The 22,884-nt window shown below is 37.9% G+C and overlaps 1 protein-coding gene across 6 annotated transcripts in view; it reads left to right on the forward strand.

The window, feature by feature from the left end:
• LOC124298532 (octopamine receptor Oamb) overlaps positions 1–22,884 on the forward strand; it is a 114,204-nt gene that overhangs the window by 82,393 nt on the left and 8,927 nt on the right. For 5 of the 6 annotated variants that reach the window (XM_046750696.1, XM_046750714.1, XM_046750686.1 and 2 more), the window contains one exon: positions 20,423–22,194. In XM_046750696.1, coding sequence (XP_046606652.1) covers positions 21,934–22,194 — 261 coding nt within the window. In that variant the 5' untranslated portion in view covers positions 20,423–21,933. Of the gene's footprint in view, positions 1–7,840; positions 8,340–20,422; positions 22,195–22,884 lie in introns of those variants that run through there. The other variant, XM_046750676.1, reaches the window with a different exon arrangement.

Raw genomic sequence — 22,884 nt, forward strand, 5'->3', positions numbered from 1 at the left:
GATAAAACGTCAAGGTATCGGTTTTTTCCGCGTTACCGCTTTTCGAATTTCCACCACGCTTGATACATCTTTTTAATTTTTAGCTTTTTTCATTCATGCCATTAGTGCAAAGAATGTAAATATTGCATCACAACAATCGTTTTGTCGGATTATTTCTCTCGCATGAATTAATTTCTCATAAAAGGTGATTCCACGCATCGACAGCGAAATCGAATAATTGTTTTTTAAAAACATTATATTTGATAGATAGAGATTTGAAAAAAAAATTTTTTGCTCGCTGGAGGTAAACAATAATATCGATAATAGTACCCTCTGAGTTAATTAAGTTGATCAAAGTTTCTTCGACGCCAACCAAAAAAAAAAAAAAACTATAGTAAACGGGAACGCGAATGGTTAAAATCAGAGTTTGACGTCATCCTCGAAAACTGAATGATTAAATTTTTGAAGTCTTGTTCTGCACTCGTACTGGATATAATCTTGATTTGTCGAGCGAAGGGTGAGTAGGCGTTTTAATCGTTACACCAGCTTTGAACGCGTGACGTTTATCGGTGGATAAAGGAGCAACGGGAGAATTTTGCACATATTGGCTAATGCGCCGGTGGATCAATGTACATATAATCAATGCCTATATATATATACACATGTATGCATATCGCCAAATTCAGAGGGAAAATGTTTAATTTTCATTTTGTTGAAGATAATATTTATGCCTGTCTGGTTATGTGATGAATTATTCAACGGGAACGTCGGCGAATGACGTATAATGCACCACCTGCACGAAATTCTCGTATATAATAGATGTATCTGGTGGATAACGTGTACCACACACACACACACACACACACACACACACACACAGAGAGAGAGACACACAGAAGCCCGCAGCTCTGCTTTCGACGCTGTATATCAATCAGTAGCATGGCGTTCATATATCCATGAACGAGGTTGAAAAAGCATCGTCATCATTTTACCATTAGCTCTCAGTACTGTGAGTGTAATTGATTTTTAGCCACCGGCCAACCGATCATTACCCTCCGAACGATTTTCGTTTTCTCTGCCTTTTTTTCATTCGCCCTGTAACACGTATCGTTTTTCTCTCAATCTACAGCTGAAGTGCCTTTATACGCTCAAGAATCTGGCATAATGAAAAAATTAATTGATATAAACTGACTGATTGCATGTATCTGTATTTCTTTCACAAGACGTCTAACTTACAGTTTGTTCTATGAACTGCTGATGATTTTTATGAATTCGGCATTGGTCGTGAATGTACGTTGGAAAATGTTGACTCTTTTACTGATGTAAATATCCGATTTCGATGAGTATTTTCATTTTTGACTATAAGTGAAGAATATAGTTCGGCATATAAGACGAGAGTGAGTTTTCCACCTTTAATCAGAAGATCTAAGGCGCGGTACTATTATTTTGAATTACAGTCACTCGTATTATATTTTCTTATTCACTATTGCGTTAATTTGACACTGCTACAACATTAAATTGCTTTCAAGATGTTATTGAATTAATTAAACGTACGCAGCGAACTACGGGAATAAAATTAACGTTACAAAAAGCAGTCAACGTCGTACATCGACAATTCGTACGACGTATATCGAATCGTTACTCGTATCTCATTTTCTTGCAATTTCGACAATATTCAAATTTTCTCAACGTTCTAAGCGTCAGTCGTACATAAGCGCAAGTCAAACTCTCCGACTCTTATGCACGAATGACTTATAAACAATACGCTTTGGCGATAACGATAATGGACGTTGTATACCCATTTTCACATGTGTATTATACATAGAGCATTACGTATCGAAGAAAGGATATGGGTGGTGGTCGATTGATACATCAGCAAATGGTTCGCACAATAGGGACGAGGTCTTTTTTTTACGTCCCCGTTAATGCTTCTATTTTCCCGCCTCCCCTTTTTTCATTCGTCTTCTTTGTACCTATCGGACAAAGAGCGACTGCCAAAGTGGGCTAAAGACACCGAGGCACGTTTTCGGCTAATGCGATGTGTCCAATGTCGATGCTAAACGGTCCTGTAGCCTCCCTACGTCGGTCACACGTGCGCCAGGACCTCGAGGATCGGGGGTTGGGCTGCTCATGATCGATGACTGGGGTGCATGTGACTAAAGTATTACACCCGGCTCGTCCCTGTTACGTGTTATCGCCTTCTCCTCCTCCTCCTCCTTCTCCGAGTGCCTCGCTTCCTCTCTCTGTCTCTCACTTCACCCTCCCACCCTCTCGCTCTCTCTCTCTCTCTCTCTCTTCGCTGCAGTGACGTCGACAAGCGGCAAGCAACGGGAGACGGTCGACACCCGGGCAGAAAGCTCCTCTGATTGTGAGTATTTGAAACGAAACCGCGGAAGTCAGGTGAAAAGCAAAAGTCCAAATGGCGATTTTGCCCGACGAGGGTAATTTCAAACTCTTCACAATCGGAGGCATTGAGGGGTGACAACTGAGAAATTACCCGTTTTCGTGCCATGAACAGACATAAAAGAGCTTCTTTAGGCTTCGACTCGAACAGCTGCGTCGGGTAAGGACGCGTAATTAATCGCCTTTTTATCGTTCCTAATTGATTCGCAGTTGTTAAGCCTAATTTTATCGAGCTCAAGGCTAATTGATGCTGGACCGTTTGAATCGAGGTGATAAAAACTTCGCCGAGCGCAATGCAGCTTATATATTATGACCGATATCGTCACAGTGAAAATTCACACCCACCGTCTAACCGCGAATTAAACCCATTGTTCACGGCACGGTGTATATATATATATATATATAATCATAATGACGCCAGGTTCAGAGAAAGCCCGCGCAGCTCTAAAGATTTCTGAGTATCATTTGACTGGAGATGAAATTTTCCTCGCATTCATATTCCGCAGTTGCGTAAGCGAAAAATAACATAGAAGAACAAAGTCGAGTAAAAAAATAAATTAAACAAAAAAATAATAATGGAAAAAATCGGAAAAAAAGCTGATCACTGCTGAAATCGTGCAGGAAAACAAGAATAAACGCGACGGTATTTGCATGTTTAAAAATTTCTCCACTGTATAGTCGATCGTACAACAACCGTACTATAAACGTTGTACTGAAACGAAAGGCGTGATTGCAGCTTTCCACCTGTCATGCATACACACGTGTAACGTATGTACGTATGTACGTATAGAACGATACAGATTAAACATTGTACGCAGTGTATGATAACGATGCATATTGATAGTTAGCCACAGTTGTCGCGAGGCACGTGTTGATTGAAATAATTCAACCCGGTATACAAGATTTCGGATGCAAACAGACACGCTCGTCGGACAAATCAATGGCTTTACTACTGCGGCTCAATGCGGACTGCGGAACGTTCGACGCTCGCAGGAACTTGTATTCTGTAATAAATAATCTGAAACAAGGCGAACCAAGGTACAAATCTGTCGACAATATGTCAATTAAATTCACTCTGCTCCGCATGTACGCCCACGCGTTCAATTTCAATGGTACACATACCTATTGGGTATAATTCCGTGTCGCCTTCACCGGACTTTAATCCCCACCCGTTCGAATTTCATCTCTATTATACGAGCATTTCAGCTATCGGAGAATTTCATAAATTCCTCTCTGATCATCCTTTGTCGAATTCATCTATCAGCTATGAATTTTACTCTGTCGATGAAAGAATATTAAGCAAAAGATATTTTCTGCTACAGTAATCAAAGCGATTATATTAATCTTCTATGGACAAAAAAGGCATTCTTGCAGAATACGTAAAAATATTGCAGCTAATTCTGCTGAGTAATATTGACACGAATTGTAACAAGAAAGGCGGGGAGATGTATAATTGTGCGTGTATTAAACATTACCGTTCGTGACGAGAGGTTACGATTAGTAGTGACGAAAGAGATTGTATAAATTTGAAATTGTAAATGTAAATCGCTTCTCGTTAGTTTAATTTGTCTCACTACTGTTTGTCATTTATTTGCACAAAGTCTCTCTTTACGTTTTCTGTTTTACGTTGAAATAATAAATAATCAGCGATGCTGTCCGCTTGAAGCTAATCAATGGCGACGTGCTCGTTACGGCTGTTTACAACGTTATTCGTTTTCGACGAAAAATGTTGATTTTTTTTATGATATAACTTCACCGTTAGTTTATAATCTTGAAGATACTTTACATTGACACTTTATGTTCAAGAATTGTTGCAGCTATCATTCAAACTATACGTTATCAAGATATTTCGTTGAGAGACGATTCAGTAAGTCGCGTTGCTTCGAAGAGCATTTAGCCGAGTGATTGTACGGAAAGAGTCTCTTTTCGATAAAACAAGCGTACTCGCCGAACGCGTAGAACCACTAGATCTGCTCTATGAGTCAAAGTCTATTCCCAATATTATCAATCTCTGTTTTTTACCGTCCCCGGAAATACTCGAATCGTTAGCTGATGGACCGGAAATCCTCGACGTATACGCGGTGAAACGCTTTCTGAATATCAATGGTACTAGTTAAAGGCAATTATGCGAAATACGTCCGGCAAAGCACTCTCGGCTTCATTGTCCTGCCGGGCATTTCGCAGGAATCCGATAGACGTGCATCTGCAATTCACAATCCGAGTCCCACGCGAATCCCGCTGCTGTATCCATACAACAAGCCGGTTCTCTTTCTCTCTATAATCTCCGACTCTTTCAACGCCCTCGTGTAGGATTTTTGACATTTTTTGTTCGTTTTATTTTTCAGTTTTTCTCCACCCCCGTTTCTTTTACCGTACATTTCGTTGTTTCCCTGCAGCAGGTGGAAAAAATCTCTCGCGCATAGATTCAATGCTCCAGGCATCAAACATGAGTCGCCCACTCGACTTGTATATTTGCAGTTATTCATCCGTTATTACGTATCCTGCGAAATCGTCGCGATTGGAGGATTGAAACTCGCGGAACGTCGATTTTGCCCTCTTCGTACGGAATTCCGACAACGATCATCCGTCTTGATGTTATTACAGTACCTGTGCTCTACTGTGAATCTAAATTCACCGAATTAGTCAAGACGCTAAACTTAGCAGCGTATGAGTAAATATTGATGAACAGACATCGGTCTCTGCACAGACTCTATAAACGGATTCCTCGAGTCGATGGAATTTCACTCGTATAATTAAACCCCGCGTTCGGTATATACCGATATATCGCGACTAATGACGCGCGTTGTTCGATTCGTTCGGTTCGTTACTGAATCAAGGTGAAAATCAGGTGAAATTACGCCACTGTTGTTTACTTATCCGGAAAACTGACGGGGTCAGGTACTGTCCAAAATAAATGACGCCGCTTATCGATTGGATACAACCAAAGTATACGGTAGTGTCCATGGAACCTCATTTCGGTACGAATAAACATTTCCACTTAGGGATACATCCAGCTAGCGAGCGGGTTTGTTTCATACTGCTGCGACGAGAAAATTTTAAAATAATAATAATAATAATAATAATAATAATAGCAATAATAATAAAGACCGAGGATATTTTTACGGCTGCATTTTTCGAACCCGCTTTACACGAGGTCTGATTTCTTTGTAGGTACGTATTATATACGGATAATTTAATCGCGTTCGTTGTTACGACCCCGCATATCGTGTCAGAATGGCGAAACAATTGCACATTAATCATACATTATAACAAGGTGAAGATAAAATTCCTGAAGAATATGCGTCGATGAATGCAAGGTCTGTATCCTCGAGTTTCACGTCTCACGCAGAAATTACATCTCCCAACGAACAGGTATGGATAGATTGGAAGGTAAAACAACAGTACAATTTAATTTAGTTTTGAAACAAATATAAAATGATTTATTTGTCTATCAGACAATGAATGACGTAATATGTGATATCAGTTATGAGAACAATAATTACGATGTCGAACTGTCTTCGAAACTAATTAATTGGGATCTCATTTGCCAGCCTCCGTGTAATTATATACGACAGACGTATATTATTCCCATATTCGACAGTATTTCCACGTCGGTTTGTTACGCATCGGTGCGCAGTTTTGTTCAACTGCCATATAACTCGTCCTGGGACGATCACGTTTCACGGTTGATTATTCTCGTTTTGTTTTGCTTCACCTTAGCAAGGTAAATCTCGTATTCAATACCGGATGCAATGTCGTCCTGCAATATTTTTCCTTAAAAATGGTAACAGTTTAAAATCAAATTGATATCACCAGATTAACAAGTTGAAAAAAAAAAGATCCGTAATGTTTTATCGGAAGAAGATTGGATTTTATGGTGAAATGCAATTTGCATTAGACCCCCAAAAATGATGTTTTTATGGGTGATGCCATTTGTGAAATCGTTTATATTTACTTTGAGGTGTTTCAAGAGCGCTTAATGATTGGACAACAGTATTCGTTAAGTCGCCGGATCTCTCTCCACAACGAGAAAAATTAAGTCCTGGAATTGCATAAATTTTAACTTGTACGTAAACCTAATGAAATTTTAATAACAACACATATATTTGATTCAATTTGCAGAAACTTTTCGTTTCTGGCAAATCAAACTGAATTCTGTAATTTAAAAACTATATGTTTCAGAAACTTCATTGATTCAAGTAGATATTTAATTATGTAAACTGTTTTCTACTGACTCAAACTCGCAAGTATCGTTGTACATAGAGATTAAGTCCAACAGCGGTGCTTCGATTTCTTAACATCAATTAAATTAAATGTTTTTTTTTCATTACTCCTTTCAACTATTTTTGTTCTCGTTCTGTTTCTGTTCCGTAAATTAATACAACTGTCATCGAATTATCATTTGCCGATGATTGTGAAAAGTTTCAAGTGTTATTTTCGGCATTTCATATAGTAGGCCATTCTATACACGTGCATTCGCAGATTATGCCAATATGAAAAACGTAAAATTCATTACTTCCGTTTCCATTCGGCATTCCTATAATCGATTTTGATACTACGATGATGATAGAAAAAAAATTAAACATATCGTACGAATCCTTCCAGCTCATATTAATCATCACGTTTGAAGTTGGCAATAATCCAACGATCGAGAAATATATTAGATCCTATTGACGCTGAGAAATCTGATGATTCGAAAAACAACCTTTTACAATCGGTTGCAACTCATTCAAATTTTTGATTACACATGTCGACAAGGAAGTGTCGTAAAATGTCAGAGGAAGCGTGATATTTAATCACAGAATTCACCGTATAAGTCAATTCCTCTCCCCGACATGCAGGAAGACTTCCAGGATCGAGAGTTTCCCTCCAAATTTTAGCTGCTGGCATAAGAACACACGTAGGTAGCTCAAAGACCGAAAGTCGAGCATTGAAAATCCAAACTTAGTATAAGGTCAAACGAACAGACGTAAATCTGCAGAAAGTCTCGCCTTCGTGGGACGTGGGGTGGAATTGAATGGGGCCTGCGGAGGGTCGAGGGACGAGTCGTACGGTATATATCCTTCCAATTCACCCCCTCATTCACACTCGGCAAACGCGCGCATCGGTTGAATGGAAAGTCAGTTCGACTCTTGCATTTCCGTGCTGCTCGTCAATATCTCCAGATAATTGCAGGAGCATCGGTCGTTGAGACGAATGAACGAGTTTATAATACCTACATATATTTCGGGGGATTAGCGAAGGCTGATGAAACGTTGAGCTGCGTAACGGGGATGATAAATAGCGCGAATCAGGAGCAACAGTGCCGGAATAGAGGGACGGAAAACGGGAAAGGAAGAAATACTCCATCAGTTTCATGGAGTGTAGTTATAAGTTGTAACACCGTATAACGTTTGCGCATGCGTCTCTCGGCGTCGCGGCGCCCGGATTTAGTGCGCTCGGCACCGCGACGCGGACAAGACGCTCTTCCCGCTTTTCAAATATCTTCGGCCACCGACCGCGGTCGGAGATATGGCAATTTTTCGACGCCGATGATTATTAGAAAAACAACGAATGCTGTTTCAACTAATATCTGTATAACCTAAAACAAAATATATGTCTGATTCTTTTTTCTTTAGCTTTGTTTTCACGAGCAATAAGTTATCTCACATTTCGATAAGTGCCACCGTGAAGATAGGTAATTCGAACTCGCACAGTTTTGTGAAACATACGTACGATACATTGAATTGACAGTAAAATATCCGGTTTGCAACGTTTTCCACTAATCGGTATAAAAAAAAAAGTGTCATCTTTATCGTGCTTGAAAATTTTACTGAAATTATATGCGTTACAGAAATCGTAACACCAAAGTGTTATTTTCCGCGTTGTGCACGAAAAAAAAATGTGCAACTCCGTCCTCCAAAAGTTTTGGCCCAAGAACAGAGTGGATCCTTTTGACGAAAATATGGCTTTTCTGTGTAAGTATTATTTTTCTTTAACGATGTGTGAATGTTATTTGTTACCCACGTGAATTGGCCAAAGGTCAACGAAGCTTGCAAAAATGTCGTTATAGACTAAAAACTCTTAGAACACGTGAAAAAGTTCGACAATGTATAATCAACTCCCATATTTGATAGCTCTTGTCTCACTTAGTCCGGCTCTAGAAATTTTAAGTGCAATATCTGTCGCCTGTAAAGGAGAGTCAGTCAACCGTAAGGTCAGACATTCTTGGCGACATACCTTCTTAGTCGTACTCGGTACGGTTTACCATGTGGTTGGTTGATTCACGTGTTTACTGCTGCGTTGTAGAGATTTGCAGTAATTTTGTTATTGTATCCAATTAGCGTTTGAAAGAAAAAAAAAAAATGTGCTTTTCCAAGTAATTGCAAAATATGCGGTGTATTATTGTGGAAGCTTTTTCCGAGAAATGTGACGATAATAATTGTCGAATAGAAAGTGGGTTTCCCGATTATAATTACTAAAATCATTTCTGTGGCGAATGTTTTACAAAATATGTACCTAGATTTTGAAAACGACTTCGTTTGTGAGGAAAGTATTTTATGAAAAGAAACCCCTATTTCTCTCTAAGAATTGGGATTTATATGTATTTAATATGTCCTTAACTAACTATTCGCACGCGTTACGCATCAGCTGTTTTTAAACCAGTCTCACCCGATTCTTATGGCGTTGCTGCAATGTTGTTACAAAAAATTTCGCTGAATTTCAAGGTGTCCTAAAAGAAATACGACATCAGTTTATTCGACTGTTAAATAAATCCGTACTTTCAAATTACCGCGGAAAGTTTATCAAACAAAATTATTTCCTTTCAATGTTTCGTCCAGCAATTTCGTTGAGATCTCCATTGAAATGTCGAGACGTCTTTTTACACGAAAAAAAAGAAAGCAAAAACAAATCAGGCTCTCTCTGAACTACCGAATGCCACGCGATAAGCATGGGTTGAATCTTTGCAGACTGCATCGTGCATCTTTATATGCGGCGATTAATGATCCAAGATTGACGTGCATGAGAGTGTCGCTCTATTAATCAAGATAAATCGTTGAAGCTTAAGTTAGCAGCCGAGTGTGTTGAACTTCATTCAAGTAGGATAACGCAGTTCAGTCTTATGCCCATCATTCCAGAAACAGTTACGAGGATTCATGATATTTCACAAAATTTCGATTGTCGCCTTTCGCTGCCTCGTTCCAACAAAAATTAGAATCTTTATCTGCAAACTCTGATTGCTGACTTCATCGAAGTGTGGTTTCACCCTTTTGCGATTTATTTGCAAATAACCATCGGATTGGGGATACTATTTTTATCCTGGTGACTCAAAGCCATAAATTTTTTAAAATAATCGGCTGTTTTTAAGTTCAACATAATATGACGTGATTGACTAAAAATTTTAATATCCTCAGCTTATTTTATCTTTTCAATACGTTTTCCGTATCTTTGTCAAATTTTTCCACGTATTCAATTTATAACTCACGGAGCCTAGTTGAGACACGAATCGTTTTATCTTCTACAAAACCGATGTATCAGAATAGAATTTGTATCATTTTTCATGAAAACCCTTGTACAGTTATACGAACGGTTTTGAAGCTATCCTGCGAAAAACGTCGTTTCGATTAAAGTGCGTGGATAGTCTAAAAGCGAAACCATTGAAACAAAATTTCTCATAATTTTCACATTATATTTATCGATATTTAAACAATCATTTCACAGTTTTTGGATACGAAGTATTGAATATAACCTAATGTATATTGGCCGATAGGAGTGTACTTAGAAAAAAAAAGTGTACTTAATCGTAGACATGAATCCGGCTTTACTCATCTGAAATAAAAACAAAAAACCAATAGCATTTTAATCTTCAGGCTTGTGATTATGCTACGAATTAGATTGAATTTAAAATTTTGTAATCCAAATTTTTGTATACAGTTGGAAAACGAAAATTTTAAATTTGAATTTTTTGCCATTCGTTTAGCTCGTAAAACAAAAACTACCAAAGCAATCATGATTATCCTAGTTCACGCGATAGGTAAAGGTATAATAAAGATGCTGTAAAAATTTGAGCGTGATCGGTTTACTGCTATTTGAGGTACCATGTTTAAACTTCTGAAAAATGCTGTTTCGAGAAAAACGCGTTTCAAACTTGAACTATACAGTACACAATGAAAATCTTGACTCACCATCAATCCGCTACGAATGGACCAAACAATACTTCTTGCTCTCCTTCACGGAACTCGTGAAAAGCCGCGTGCTCTTCTCTGCTGGAAATTCTTTTCGAAGCTAAAAATAAAAATAAAGCTAGCATCTCTCCACCCCAGAAACTTTGCTTGTTCGCGAGCTTTTCCATATCAACAGCAGTTGTTAAAAATTAACATTGAAATCCATTGCGAAAAGTGACCCAACTCCCCTTATAAACTACAGTCTCACCGCACATCGCGAACCGACTTTTGATCTCGAACGATCAGCCGTCCTCGAATATTTGCACCGAATTAGAATGGAGTAGACAAAACTTACTCAACTAAAGTCAGCCCGCGTACCTTCATTCGCAAAGTGTTTCGCATTAGGTACCACGAAATTACAATTCAGGTTAAAATGCGGGCGTCACGGTGGATAGTCGAAGGTTTTTCATGGTATCCTATTTCTTATCGAGCGCAAAAAAGAATCACATCGCAGTCACTCGTTCGTCTATCCAAGATTTTCTCCACAATCGTCCCGAGTGCTGACGGGATCTTTTACGTCCCCTGCACCCGTACGTTCGCATATGTGCCCAATGCTGTCGGGATCGATATTGGTAAATAAACAATAAGGGTTATTTTGGGGTGGAATCTCGGTCGTAAAAATTTCAATATACCTTACGAATATATATTACCGACCCGCCTCCGCTCCTCGTGAGATTCGGCTACTTCGCATAATGGGAGGAACTCCTGGGCTATACATAAATCAAAATGAGAAAATTTCAATCGAATATCTTTGCCGCCGCTTCGTCATTCAAATATGGATAATATTATTAAATCAGCCGTGTTGAAATATCTGACCCTGAGTTATGGCTGGCGATTAATTAGGTGCTCTTCGGGCATGCTTGATTTTTTTTCTCAACAAACTTCGTTTTCGTATTGATCAGCTAATTATCCGACCTCGTCATGTAAGCTATTTTCCCATATCGGAAAATACAGCTATCGACTAATTTTCGAAAACAAACTATTTACTGGAATCTTTAGAGAACTTTTTCAACACAATAGCTTTTCTTTTAAACCGCTAGTATTAGCCAGAGAAAAACTACTTTTTCCCGAAATTTTTAAATCATCCTATTATGAAAATGCATAATTCAACTACGCTTCATCACTATGATTGAATAAACAAACTGAATTCATCATAATTGCCCAGCAGTCTTGAAACATAAAACATTATGTTTTAATGTACATGGTAAAATGTTGAAATCGCTTGGAAAAGCTTGAACTTCCAAGAGTGTTTAGATTTCGTATTTCAGCAAACACGAGCAATAAATACTTTGCTTCCAAAGCTCTTCTTTGTGTTTTTTGTACAAACTTTGACAAATTTTAAACAGCACTCAAGTCAAAGTTTTTCATAAGCTGTTTATACGTATTTTTTCGATGGAACAAAGCGGCGAATCTCAAGTCAAAAGACAGGGCGAAAAATTTTATTGTAATTTCTGCACCGTCTGATGTTTCTCAAATCCTACTCATTCAATCTTAAGCAGTTATGGATAAAAAAAAGTGTTTTGTTCGAAAAGAAACAAGCACTAAAATTAATAATACACAATCCTATTAGCATGTGTTGATTTGTTTCCGAAACTCTTGTTATTGGACTACTTTTTGCAAGTGCTTCGCTACGATAATATCGCGTTAGCTGTAGAGCTATAAAGAAAACAATAAAGGTACGGATAAAATAAATAATAAATAGCTGCACCTAATTATGCTATATCATAGTTTTTCTAACACGCGGCTTTGCTAATATTGTGTGCGTATCAATCAAGCACGTCGTTTCTATCCTCGATGATCAAGCTGCGTCGTAGCTCTTTTTAATCGATTTCACTTCACGCCTTTCAACCACCGTCAGGTTTCTCGCGATGCTGTCGACGATGCGGCTTTCCGTAGTAATCTGAGATATTGGAGCTGACTTCAAGCGTGTGAAAATGCCGAAAGTTTCCTAAATCATTTGCCGGGTAGTGTTTCAAGTCACGTAACATTGCTCCACTTAAATCAACCTCTAGCCTCGCGCTTCTTTCTTCTTTCTTATCACCCATTCAAGATCGGTCAAAGACTTTTACTCCCTAAGCTCCGTGAAATTTTTCCATGCCAATTGCCCCCGGAATTCGTGGTGTGAATTCCTTACCGTTAAACCTATAGATTAGCCTAAAACACCTGTTAATTTTAAAAGGAGTTGTTCGACGTTCATCGACATTTAACGGCAGTTACTGTATCACAGAAATGTTGAAAAAATTATTCGCAAAAATGAACCGGTCTGAATTTAATCCCAATCGAGTTTTTTTTTTAAACTTTACAGAAAATACAAACTCAGTATCGTTTCAATAACAGAGACAATTTCCGAAGAGACTTATTTTATTTATATGACATTCAGTTGAGTAAAAACAATTACACACGTTTCATTTCTGCAACTCAACTACCGGAAACTGCTAGTTATTGTAAGACATTTGATTGCGGTGAGTTTTGGTTTCTTGAAACAGATTTCCGTCATTGCCATAAAAAAAATTACGGAAACTCTGAGAAATTCGCTCAACTTTTCGCTACTATTTTATACCTAAGCCTACTTTAAAAAAAAAAAATCAGTTTCTTTTCTCACGTGCCGTTCCGCGTTCCTAACCAGTTCCGTAATCTGTTATTATTCCCTTAATATCGTAACAAGAATTATTGTTCCCATAAGAAAAACAGCGCGATCATCGTGGGCGCTTTTATAGAATCTTATTAGCTTGTTCACATGTCGAAAAAAAGGTTTAAAAATAGCCGGACGTTTTGACAGGCTCGTAGTTTCTTTTACGACAGGGTTAAATTTATTGTACAGTTATATAATACACACATGCACATAAAGAGTAAAATAATAAATTAGACCATATAAAATGTTCGCCTCTCACGTTTTTACTCAGCTTCAGTTCTTTGCTGCAGCTTTTCACTCGACGCGGGCAAAAACGAGGGGTGGACTAATGGGCCTCGGTAATTTCTCGCCGAAGTATCAGGCGGTCAATTCGTTGGTCGGAGCTCTTGACCACGCTACGACAAAGACTCTCGCGACACGAGTCATGCGAATTCTTTCATGTAGAAGCGAGGAAAATGCATCGGTTGAATTTTTGATTCACCGTAACAACATGCACTTTATTTCACTCGTGTGAATGGACATAAGTATCGAAGTTTTTTAGGGGTGAATTTAAACTCCTTTGCGATTAAATCTGCAATTCAATCCCATGGAAATTTGCTTCGCATAGATACTCTGCAACGGACCTTTCCTTTCCGGACTTATTTAGTTGAAAGACAAGGCTTGTTTGTTTCGAAACAATTTCCCTCTCAAATAATTCATACAATGATTAAGATGTAAGCATGGTTTACGACGGAAAGCTCGAGTTTCGTACAGCAAGGGGAAGCCTTGTCTCATTACCTACGATCAGACTTTTAACGAAAAAGAATGACATACGTTTAAAAACAGAATCGTTGACTTGAATGATAGGCCTCGAACTGTCGCCACTTTCCAATTTCGTTTTTAACAATTGTTTTTTTTTCGGCTCGTAGCTAATTCTCTTGTGTATAAATAATTCGAAATATAATGCGTATTTTTTCATCGCATTTAATGAGGATAATATCTGAATTGATGCAGTCGTCATTAGCTGACATTGATACTGCTGTCGTTATCTTAGCCGATGCGTTGTCGCATTAAATCAGCGTGCTCTGGCCCTTTATTTACGAGGCTCGCTACCCTGACTCGGGTCTCTCGCAATTTCGATGATAGGCAGGTAACGGGCAAGAATTGCTTTGGGGATAACGCGTTGCTCATATAGTCCCAGCGCTTTCCTCGGTTCATTCATCTGTCCATTCGCCTGTCCTGCACCCGTCCATTTAAGCCCCTGCGAATAAGATGACCGCGTATATCGAAATTGGAAGTTTCGCTCAACCTTCAACGAGACCCACCTCAGCCATTCAGGAATGATGGTGATGAAATTTAGATGAAAGAGGTTGATGAATAATTCTGAGTATCAAAATAACTCGCAGAATTGACGGGGTCCATTCATATTGTAGGTATAAATATTTCAGTCTGAAAGCTTTTATCAATTGCAAATACACGAATTTCACTCCTTGTGTTATTACAACGCTACGATAAAAGAATTTTTATCCCAGTCACGCTGCAGGTCCAACGTATAATATTCACTCGCTTTACACCGTAATTACACATAAGATTCCGCCGATTTTTACGTAACTCGTACGTCTTTGCAGTGAATAATTCAACCCCGAAAGTTGAATTTCTATATACGCTTATCGCAGCAGAAATTTTTTTTCATCCCTTCATGTAACATTTGTAACATCGTTGTCAGATTTACGATACCGGAAGAACGAAATACTCGCATACGTAAATTCGCGCGAACGTTTGATACAGTAATTTTTCACGTGTGCAGGGAATGTGAAGGAACGAAAAAACATTCGTATATACTTTATGCAGTACTATACAGTGTCGACTTAAAGTCAGATACGTGGCAGTGACAGTTTTTAGGGGTGAAAAGTTTGGAAAATTGTTTCAAAAGTTTTTTGGTAACAGAAAAAATGGCTTCGGAAGAAACGAAACAAAGTTTCTGGTCTCCCTCGCGTATAAGGGAGCGAGAGAAGAACAAAGAATGAGAGACAGAGCGAAAGAAAGTGAGAAAGTGAGCAGAGTTCGATGCTGCGAAACCGACGCGATTGAATTTCTTTCGGGTGCTAAAGTATGCGGGAATATGAGAGAACGTTTTTCGTGTTCAAAAGAGGTCAGAGGTCGTGTACGAACCAAGATTTTCAGGATCACTCTGCTTATTCCTGTTCTTACTCTTGTCGCAAATGTCATTTTTGCGTGACTTAAAATCTAGGGCACGAAAGGATGCATTTTCTATGGTCATAACGTCTCAAATCAGTTCGGTTCAATCCACTCGAGTCTTAAAGCAGTACTGAATTTTGATGAGATCATAAGTCCGACGGACAAAAATCACCGGATTTAAACGATCTGCGGGAAAAGTATCCCCGGAGATTTCTCAGAGTATAAAAAGTGGATAATTAGAATGCGGGAGATGGAAACGGAAAGAATATTGTAGAAAGGGAAAATTGAAGTTGGATAATTCTTTCCCCAATGCGGACGTGATGAAAACGAGTCGCTACCTTCGCCCCTCGTCAAGCAATGCATATATTTCGAAATACCAATACCTTGGTGACGCTATATCCGGTTGACGATCACCAGCAATCAGCGTGCCCGATAAAAAATAACACGAAATCAGGTTTCCGCAAAATTTCGCTTCATAGGCTTATGAATAAAAATTAATTAGTTTTCCATGATTTTTTCGTCACATTCGATCCACAATAAGTATAATACCGGATGAAACACACGATTTGAAAATCAAGTATTTGCTTCATTAATACTTCAACTTTCACAGATCTGGAAAATCACTCGCGTTATTAGTTCACACGTTGTTGACAAATTACTCAATATTGCAGTAGGACGGTTGTGACAAGTGCCAATAGTTATTACTATCGCATGCATAGTAACTCTGGTGCACCTACTGCATCGGTTTGAAAGGTTCAGGAAAAATTCCGAACTAAACTTTATGCTGTAGTTATATCACGGTTTGCTGTCCCTTGCAGAATATTCTAGCTTCAGGCAGTTTGTAACAGTTCATGATTCTATAACAAATGCGCGTGCAATATTAAAAGTTATTTGGCACGGCTGCGTTTTCTTTTTTTCTTCACCGGTGGCACATTCAGGTAATTTATCGAGCACCGTAAAAGTGTTTCAGAGTAATATTTTAACTTTCTATGGGCTTCCATCACACGGCTATAACGTGCCATCCCTTGGGTGGGAGTAAAAATGTTGAGGCATCAGAAAATTTAAAGATATAATAACGAATTTAGAAGGACACAGAAATCTGATTTCTAAAATTTCAAAATGCAGATGATCAACAATATAGAAACTTCAGTGTGAACAAGAATATATGGAATGCCGAAAAACAGAATCTTCGAAATTTTGGCTCTCTGTGTTTTGACGTAAACTTACGCTTTTTGTCAAAATTTTGTACTTGCGACCCTTCGATTTTCTAAACCTTCTACATTTTTTCACCAACTTCCAAAGATTGCAATAATATCGGCATCATTAAATTTGTCGACGAATTTCTCCATGACTCAGGCAAGTTTGAGACGTGCGACAAAAAAAGTTGCGAGCACAATATGTGCACCACACACCGATTTACGACATTGCGCAGAAAATAAGTGATCAAAGTATGTCATACGTTGTTACTGCGAAGTAAAGAAGAAAGGTATGTGTGCTTGAAAATTTCGCAATAGAGATTTTCACCATTCTTCGTGCCTTTACGGGCCTAAGAAAACAAAATATCAAAGTCTTGAAGAATCAGCGCAATTTGTGCGCTTCGACGAAAGGTAATAGGTTTCGAGTCTCGAACAGATAACTCGTGAGTATTTGCAGTATTCGGCCTGAGTTCCTAAATCAGAATCTCCGATATCGCGGATACGATTTATTAAAGGTATAACAGACTGCTCTCGTTTATAGCCATAAGCGCCGATATGCGTGAGTCTTCATTTCTAGAAAGAAGAAAAAAAAAAAAAGAAATCCGTGAAAAGAAGACGTTGAATTTCGTATGAAACCTCATTTCAACTGTGTACACTTGCACCCTCGCTACATTATACCCGGTAGACTTCAATCTGTGTGCAGTCTCTGTACGTGAATATACCAAGATTAACTCTTCACCTCGTGTGCTGAGCTCGTTCACGCTGCTCTAGTTTTCAACCGGCAACCGAAAAGCGAACCTGAAATAACTGACCGATCGGACATTGGACGATGTAAATTAGCTGTCTCCGGGCGGTTGAAAATCAAGGGAAAACGCGATTTACGTCAGGCTCTTAGCATGATTTCAATGATCTCGAGTAGCCGCATGTTAGTGTCATTATCTACTAACATATGTTATTCGTAAAGAGGCATACAAATTATTGACATAACTTTGTCTTTTTTAAGTTTTCACACAAACTGTACGGACGGAAATCACATTATAATCTAATGCTTTGTTCCAAACGGTGCAGAATTGAATTTCTCAGCTGAAAACTAACGCTGTGCAAGAGGCTTTGATTATGCCCGAAAATTATTCAATAAATTTCTCAGATACCGTACGGAACGCTGATGAAAGCTTTTTTCTACATCACTGTTGTACAGCCGTGGATCATCTATAATTTCCCATTTCGCAATTCCAACTTGAATCACCTTTACGCCTCGTGAGCTTTTTCCACAAAGGCTTTACCTCGATTAACCGTTTTTCATTTGGAACCGTCACCCTCGTTAGTCATTTATTCATTTACGTTTTCACTATGCAGACAAATCTGTGTACCAGAATGAGGTTAAATTTTCAACATGAATAAAGGCGCAAGATAAAACACAGAAATCAATTCGGATATAATCAACCTTTTACGGAAAATGGGATTGCTGCGGCTTCAATTTACTCTCAATCCATTCCATGTGGGAATCCCGTTTACACGAAGGAAATCTTTCTTCGCTATTTTTATTCTCGTGTTTACCGGCACGGTGCGAAAATATAATTTGTTCGAACCGTGTCTCAACCTGCGATCCATGCTCATATTACTTATGATAAAGTTCATATTCCGAACCATTTGGCGATGAATCCTAAGTCATTCACGCATTTTCTATAACTGACATACTCATTGTACGGATTTCCGTCTCCGTGGAAAGCTTTCTACGTTCATGAGAAGGTCGAGTTTAAGCCGTGGATATATGGTGTGTATGTATGTGCGTACAGACAGCAGGGATTTAGCGGTGATGCGGGAATTAGCAAGGGGTTGAAAAAGTCGGGAGAGAATGGAAAACAATGGATGTTTGAAAGAGGAGTCGGTCAATTTAACCTTACCTTCTTTCGCAAATATTCCGTAGAGAAATTTTCTTGAAAATACATAGCTGGAGGAGAAGGTCCTTTGTGATAATTGCACGTCTACTTTTATTGCTCGTAATTTCTCTTTCTCCACACACAACAGCAAACTACAAATGCGGCGCATCTCTTACGGCAAACTTGTATACGTGTATTTAATACCAATCTGGCCAAATGCTTTAGAATCCGACTCTGTGAATGCTTTCGGCTTTTTTAAATTCACCCTTCGCATCTCGTTGCTAGTTGGGTATCTCTTAATTAACTCACGGCCAATTACTGCCGGTCTGTACACCACAAGCGGTGGCTGCACTTGAGAAGTAAAAGAATATCTTATACATATCCACTAAATAACGTAATCATATTTCACTTATCAACGCCAATGCACGCTATACGCCAATTTATCGTCACAGATTCGATCTTATCGAGGACTGAGTGTGTAATTATACTTGCGGCCAGATTTACGATCGGCTTGTTCATCGTCACTATAATTATAACTATAACACGTCGATTTCACTTTCCTCTTTTTCCTTGCTTTCATCGTTTCGTTTTCCTAATTTCAACCAAACATCCACGTGCGATTATCGATTAGGGAATATGCACCATTCAAGGATAAAGTGTACTCTGTATCCTTACAGTCGAAGAAGCAATAAAAGACGCTCAACAATCCGCGATTATTTATTAAATCGCCGATCACGAAAAGAATAGGGGAACAATATTGATGGAAACAATATTCTCGATATATTGCGATCGTATAAATTTCACCAACGAATAGTTTCGAGTCATATCAACGATTGAGAAACTCAGCTGCCCTGAGCATCCTTCGTTAACGTCTGATTGACGTGTAATTCTATACATTTGTACAAACGTATGATCGTATATGTTATACCTAGGTTATACATGTGACATATTTCAAGTACAAAATTAGACGAAAGCTGGATATCGTGCGCCAAGGTTATATCGATCAACCGCTAATTACAAATTGAGTATATAACAATACATCAATTATACGTATATAATAAGTACGGGGTTCTCCACATCAATTCGACTTACCTTGACGCCTCCTCAGCTTCGATTTTTTCGTTCTTCTGATATGTCGTTGTACGAGGTATGTGAGAAGACCTTTCATGGTTTTATTCAGATTTTTCGTGTCTTAAATTTTCAAAGTGCATCACATTCAAAATTTATGTGATTTTTTTTTCAAAGTGTTATATTCCGGAAACTATTCGCGGTACAATGATGAACAGAATGAACAAACTTTGCGAAATTGAATGAACCTTCGAATAAAAGATGTTCCATAATTTTCACAGCTTGTCCAAGTCTTGTTTTTAACGATTTGAGAGCAAAATAACTTTTTTCTCAAAGCTGGACTATTTGATTTTCTCAATTTTTCAAATAGATTTCTTGGATCATTCACATGAACCACAAAGAAAATTTCATCGTGGTAGGCAAATTCGTTTATGATGAAGTAAAGTAGATAAAAATGAAAATTAATATTACATGAATCCGATTTGGGATTACCGTGACGACTCAGAATAAAAAATACTCGGTTTATGGCAAGAACTAATTTATTTGGAAACGACTCTTCTCACATAATCTTACAACATATCAGAAGATGAAAAAAATCGAAGATTATGAGGTCACTAAGCAAGTTAATTTGACGTGGACAGTCCCATATGTGCAAGTGATTTTGTAATTTGATCGTAAAATAATACTTTTTTTGAAAAACAAAAACACATCTGCACTTGATTACCGCTTCTATTTTAACAACTGCAAAACTCGCGATGTTTTATCGGGAGGGAAAATGCCTTTTCCCTACCTCATCTACTCCAACTTCGATGAAATATTCGTCAGATATATTATCGAACGATATATTTCTCACGCTCAGAATAACCCTTACTCTTGTTTCAGGGAGGAATTATGAGGAGAACGCGGAGGGTAAAATGATATCGAGCATGTAAATCGCAAAAGTGAAAAAAAAAAAAAAAAAAAATGCGGTTCGCCAACTTTGAGAGGATTTCCTAAAACAATAAATTTACTTTAAAAACAAGAGAAAGAAGGAACAAAAGAAGTGAAAAAGGATAGGAAAATGAGACCCAAGCGAATTAAAAAAGAATTATACTTCAGACTGCTAAGATACAGACAATGTTTAAAATACCGAAAGATTATTTAGCTTTGAGAGAATTTTTACGTGAATTCATCGTGTATAACTACATTATACGTACAATATAAATACAGGCTGCAGTGACAAAAATATTTAAAAAAAAAAAAAAAAAGAAACAGGAAATATAAATAAATATACAGGATAAAATAATTACGAAATCGATTTAAAAATGAATGTAGATAGCATGAAAACGTCGCATGCGTGTAAAACTGCTTTGAAGATAATTTATCTTAAATATACACGTAAATATGTGATTGGAACTCATTAAATGTATCTTTTATTTTTCTGGCTGTGATTTTTGATTAAATAATACGTATATATAGATATGCGCCAAAACCCCGTGGGTGCAAGGTCAACATTTATTATCCATAAAAAACTAATAATAACAACAAAAACAACAGCAACAATGACAACAATAATAATGACCATAATTTAATATATATATGTATATACATATTCGTGTGAAGGCTGATTATATAAAATATATTATATGTCAACAAATTATTGCCCACCTACCATGCATGTAAAAGCAGTCAGTATGGTTTAGATGTGTAAATTGATCCAAACCCGCAATAATAAATAGACAGTGATTGTGGCCATCTATGACGTGATCAATAAACTGTAAATAGGTATGCACGTAAACCGCGATGCGTTAAGTTAATTTAGTGTTTCGCCATTAATAATAGTGTAGCCGTTTATATGCCATTACCCTTGATGTCCGTAACCACACAATTGACACATAAATTAAAATATGATAATAAATACCGCGCGCAAGTATAAAAGCCATTGTAACGTGTAACCAAAAATTGACCAAAGATAAGTGAAAAAAAGTATAAAAGACGAGACCGGTCGCGGTGTGCGGTAAATTAATTAATCAAGTAATTGATTAGGCCTCATTGAGATTGAAACATTCGCGCTACCTCTCGGAGGCTGGGGAAAAAAGAAGAAAAAAGTAAATGAGCCAAGCCAAAAGAGACAAAAAAAAAAAAAAAACAATGCTATTAAAGAAATCAAAGACTCTCTAGCTTGTACCTATAACGTCTAATTGACCGCATCGAGAACGTTTGCAAGTAAAGAAACTAAACGGTATCGAAGAAAAAAATTACTGGGGAATTAAAAAATAAAAATTATGACGGAGGTCCTTCGTAGAAATTTTTTCACACCAACCTAAAGGCGAGTGAAGAAATAAAGAGGAGAAAAAGAGTAGGACAAAGGAAGAAGAAGAAGAAGAAAATGGAGAGCCGGAAGTGAGGCTAAGATGCGAGAGCTCAACGAGTCCGCCTGTGCAGCGTTGTACGAGGGCGTCGAGTGGGCTGGGCCAGGAATCGTCGCGACGCTCGTCGTCCTCGCCGTTGTCAACGTTATGGTAGTCCTGGGGAACGTTTTGGTCATTCTGGCCGTTTACCACACGTCCAAATTGAGAAACGTGACCAATATGTTTATAGTCAGTCTCGCCGTTGCGGATCTAATGGTCGGCGTAGCGGTTCTGCCGTTTAGTGCCACTTGGGAAGTATTTAAGGTAAGAATATTTACCCCTTCTTGCGTTTCACCGTGATTTACATCGTTCATTTTTGCAATTTAATTTCAACTTGACGATGTTCACTTTTATCCGCGAACTTTACGTTCAATTATCTTGCTCACGAATCGTGTATTGTGGGAAATAATAGAAATAAAAATGCCTGCGTCCCGAAAGTGAAACTGAATTTCATTAAAAACGTCTCTACTTATATGGGAAAACAGTAAGAACTGAAAATTCTAATGAAGGAAGTTCGGTTATCTATCGGTCCATGTGAAAGGATTTCATTATTTTATCACATTGTAATATGAAAATCGTGTTTCTTGTCAAATTTTGATGAATCGAACCTCGTTTTATCGTTGATGATTATAAATTCTTCGCAAATCATCTGGAGCACAACTTCAATAACGCTAGTATATGGGGCGTTCCATGTGAACTCGACCAATGATTTTCCGTCAGAATTTTTGATTTGTTTCATGATTTTTTATACGATTCTCCGATCACAAAAAAAGCAGTCCTGAATTTTTCTAATTTTTTTTCCTATAACCGTTAATTTTGATGATTATTCAAAGCTATCTAAAATTGGCATTTTTTACAACTCTCAAAAAATTCTCAAAAATCTTTTCATTTCGATCATTTTGACATCGGCCAGTGACGGGACGGTTTTTTTTTTTTTTTTTGATTTTTTATAGC

Source organism: Neodiprion virginianus, chromosome 1 (assembly GCF_021901495.1).
Source record: "Neodiprion virginianus isolate iyNeoVirg1 chromosome 1, iyNeoVirg1.1, whole genome shotgun sequence".
NCBI lineage: Eukaryota > Metazoa > Arthropoda > Insecta > Hymenoptera > Diprionidae > Neodiprion > Neodiprion virginianus.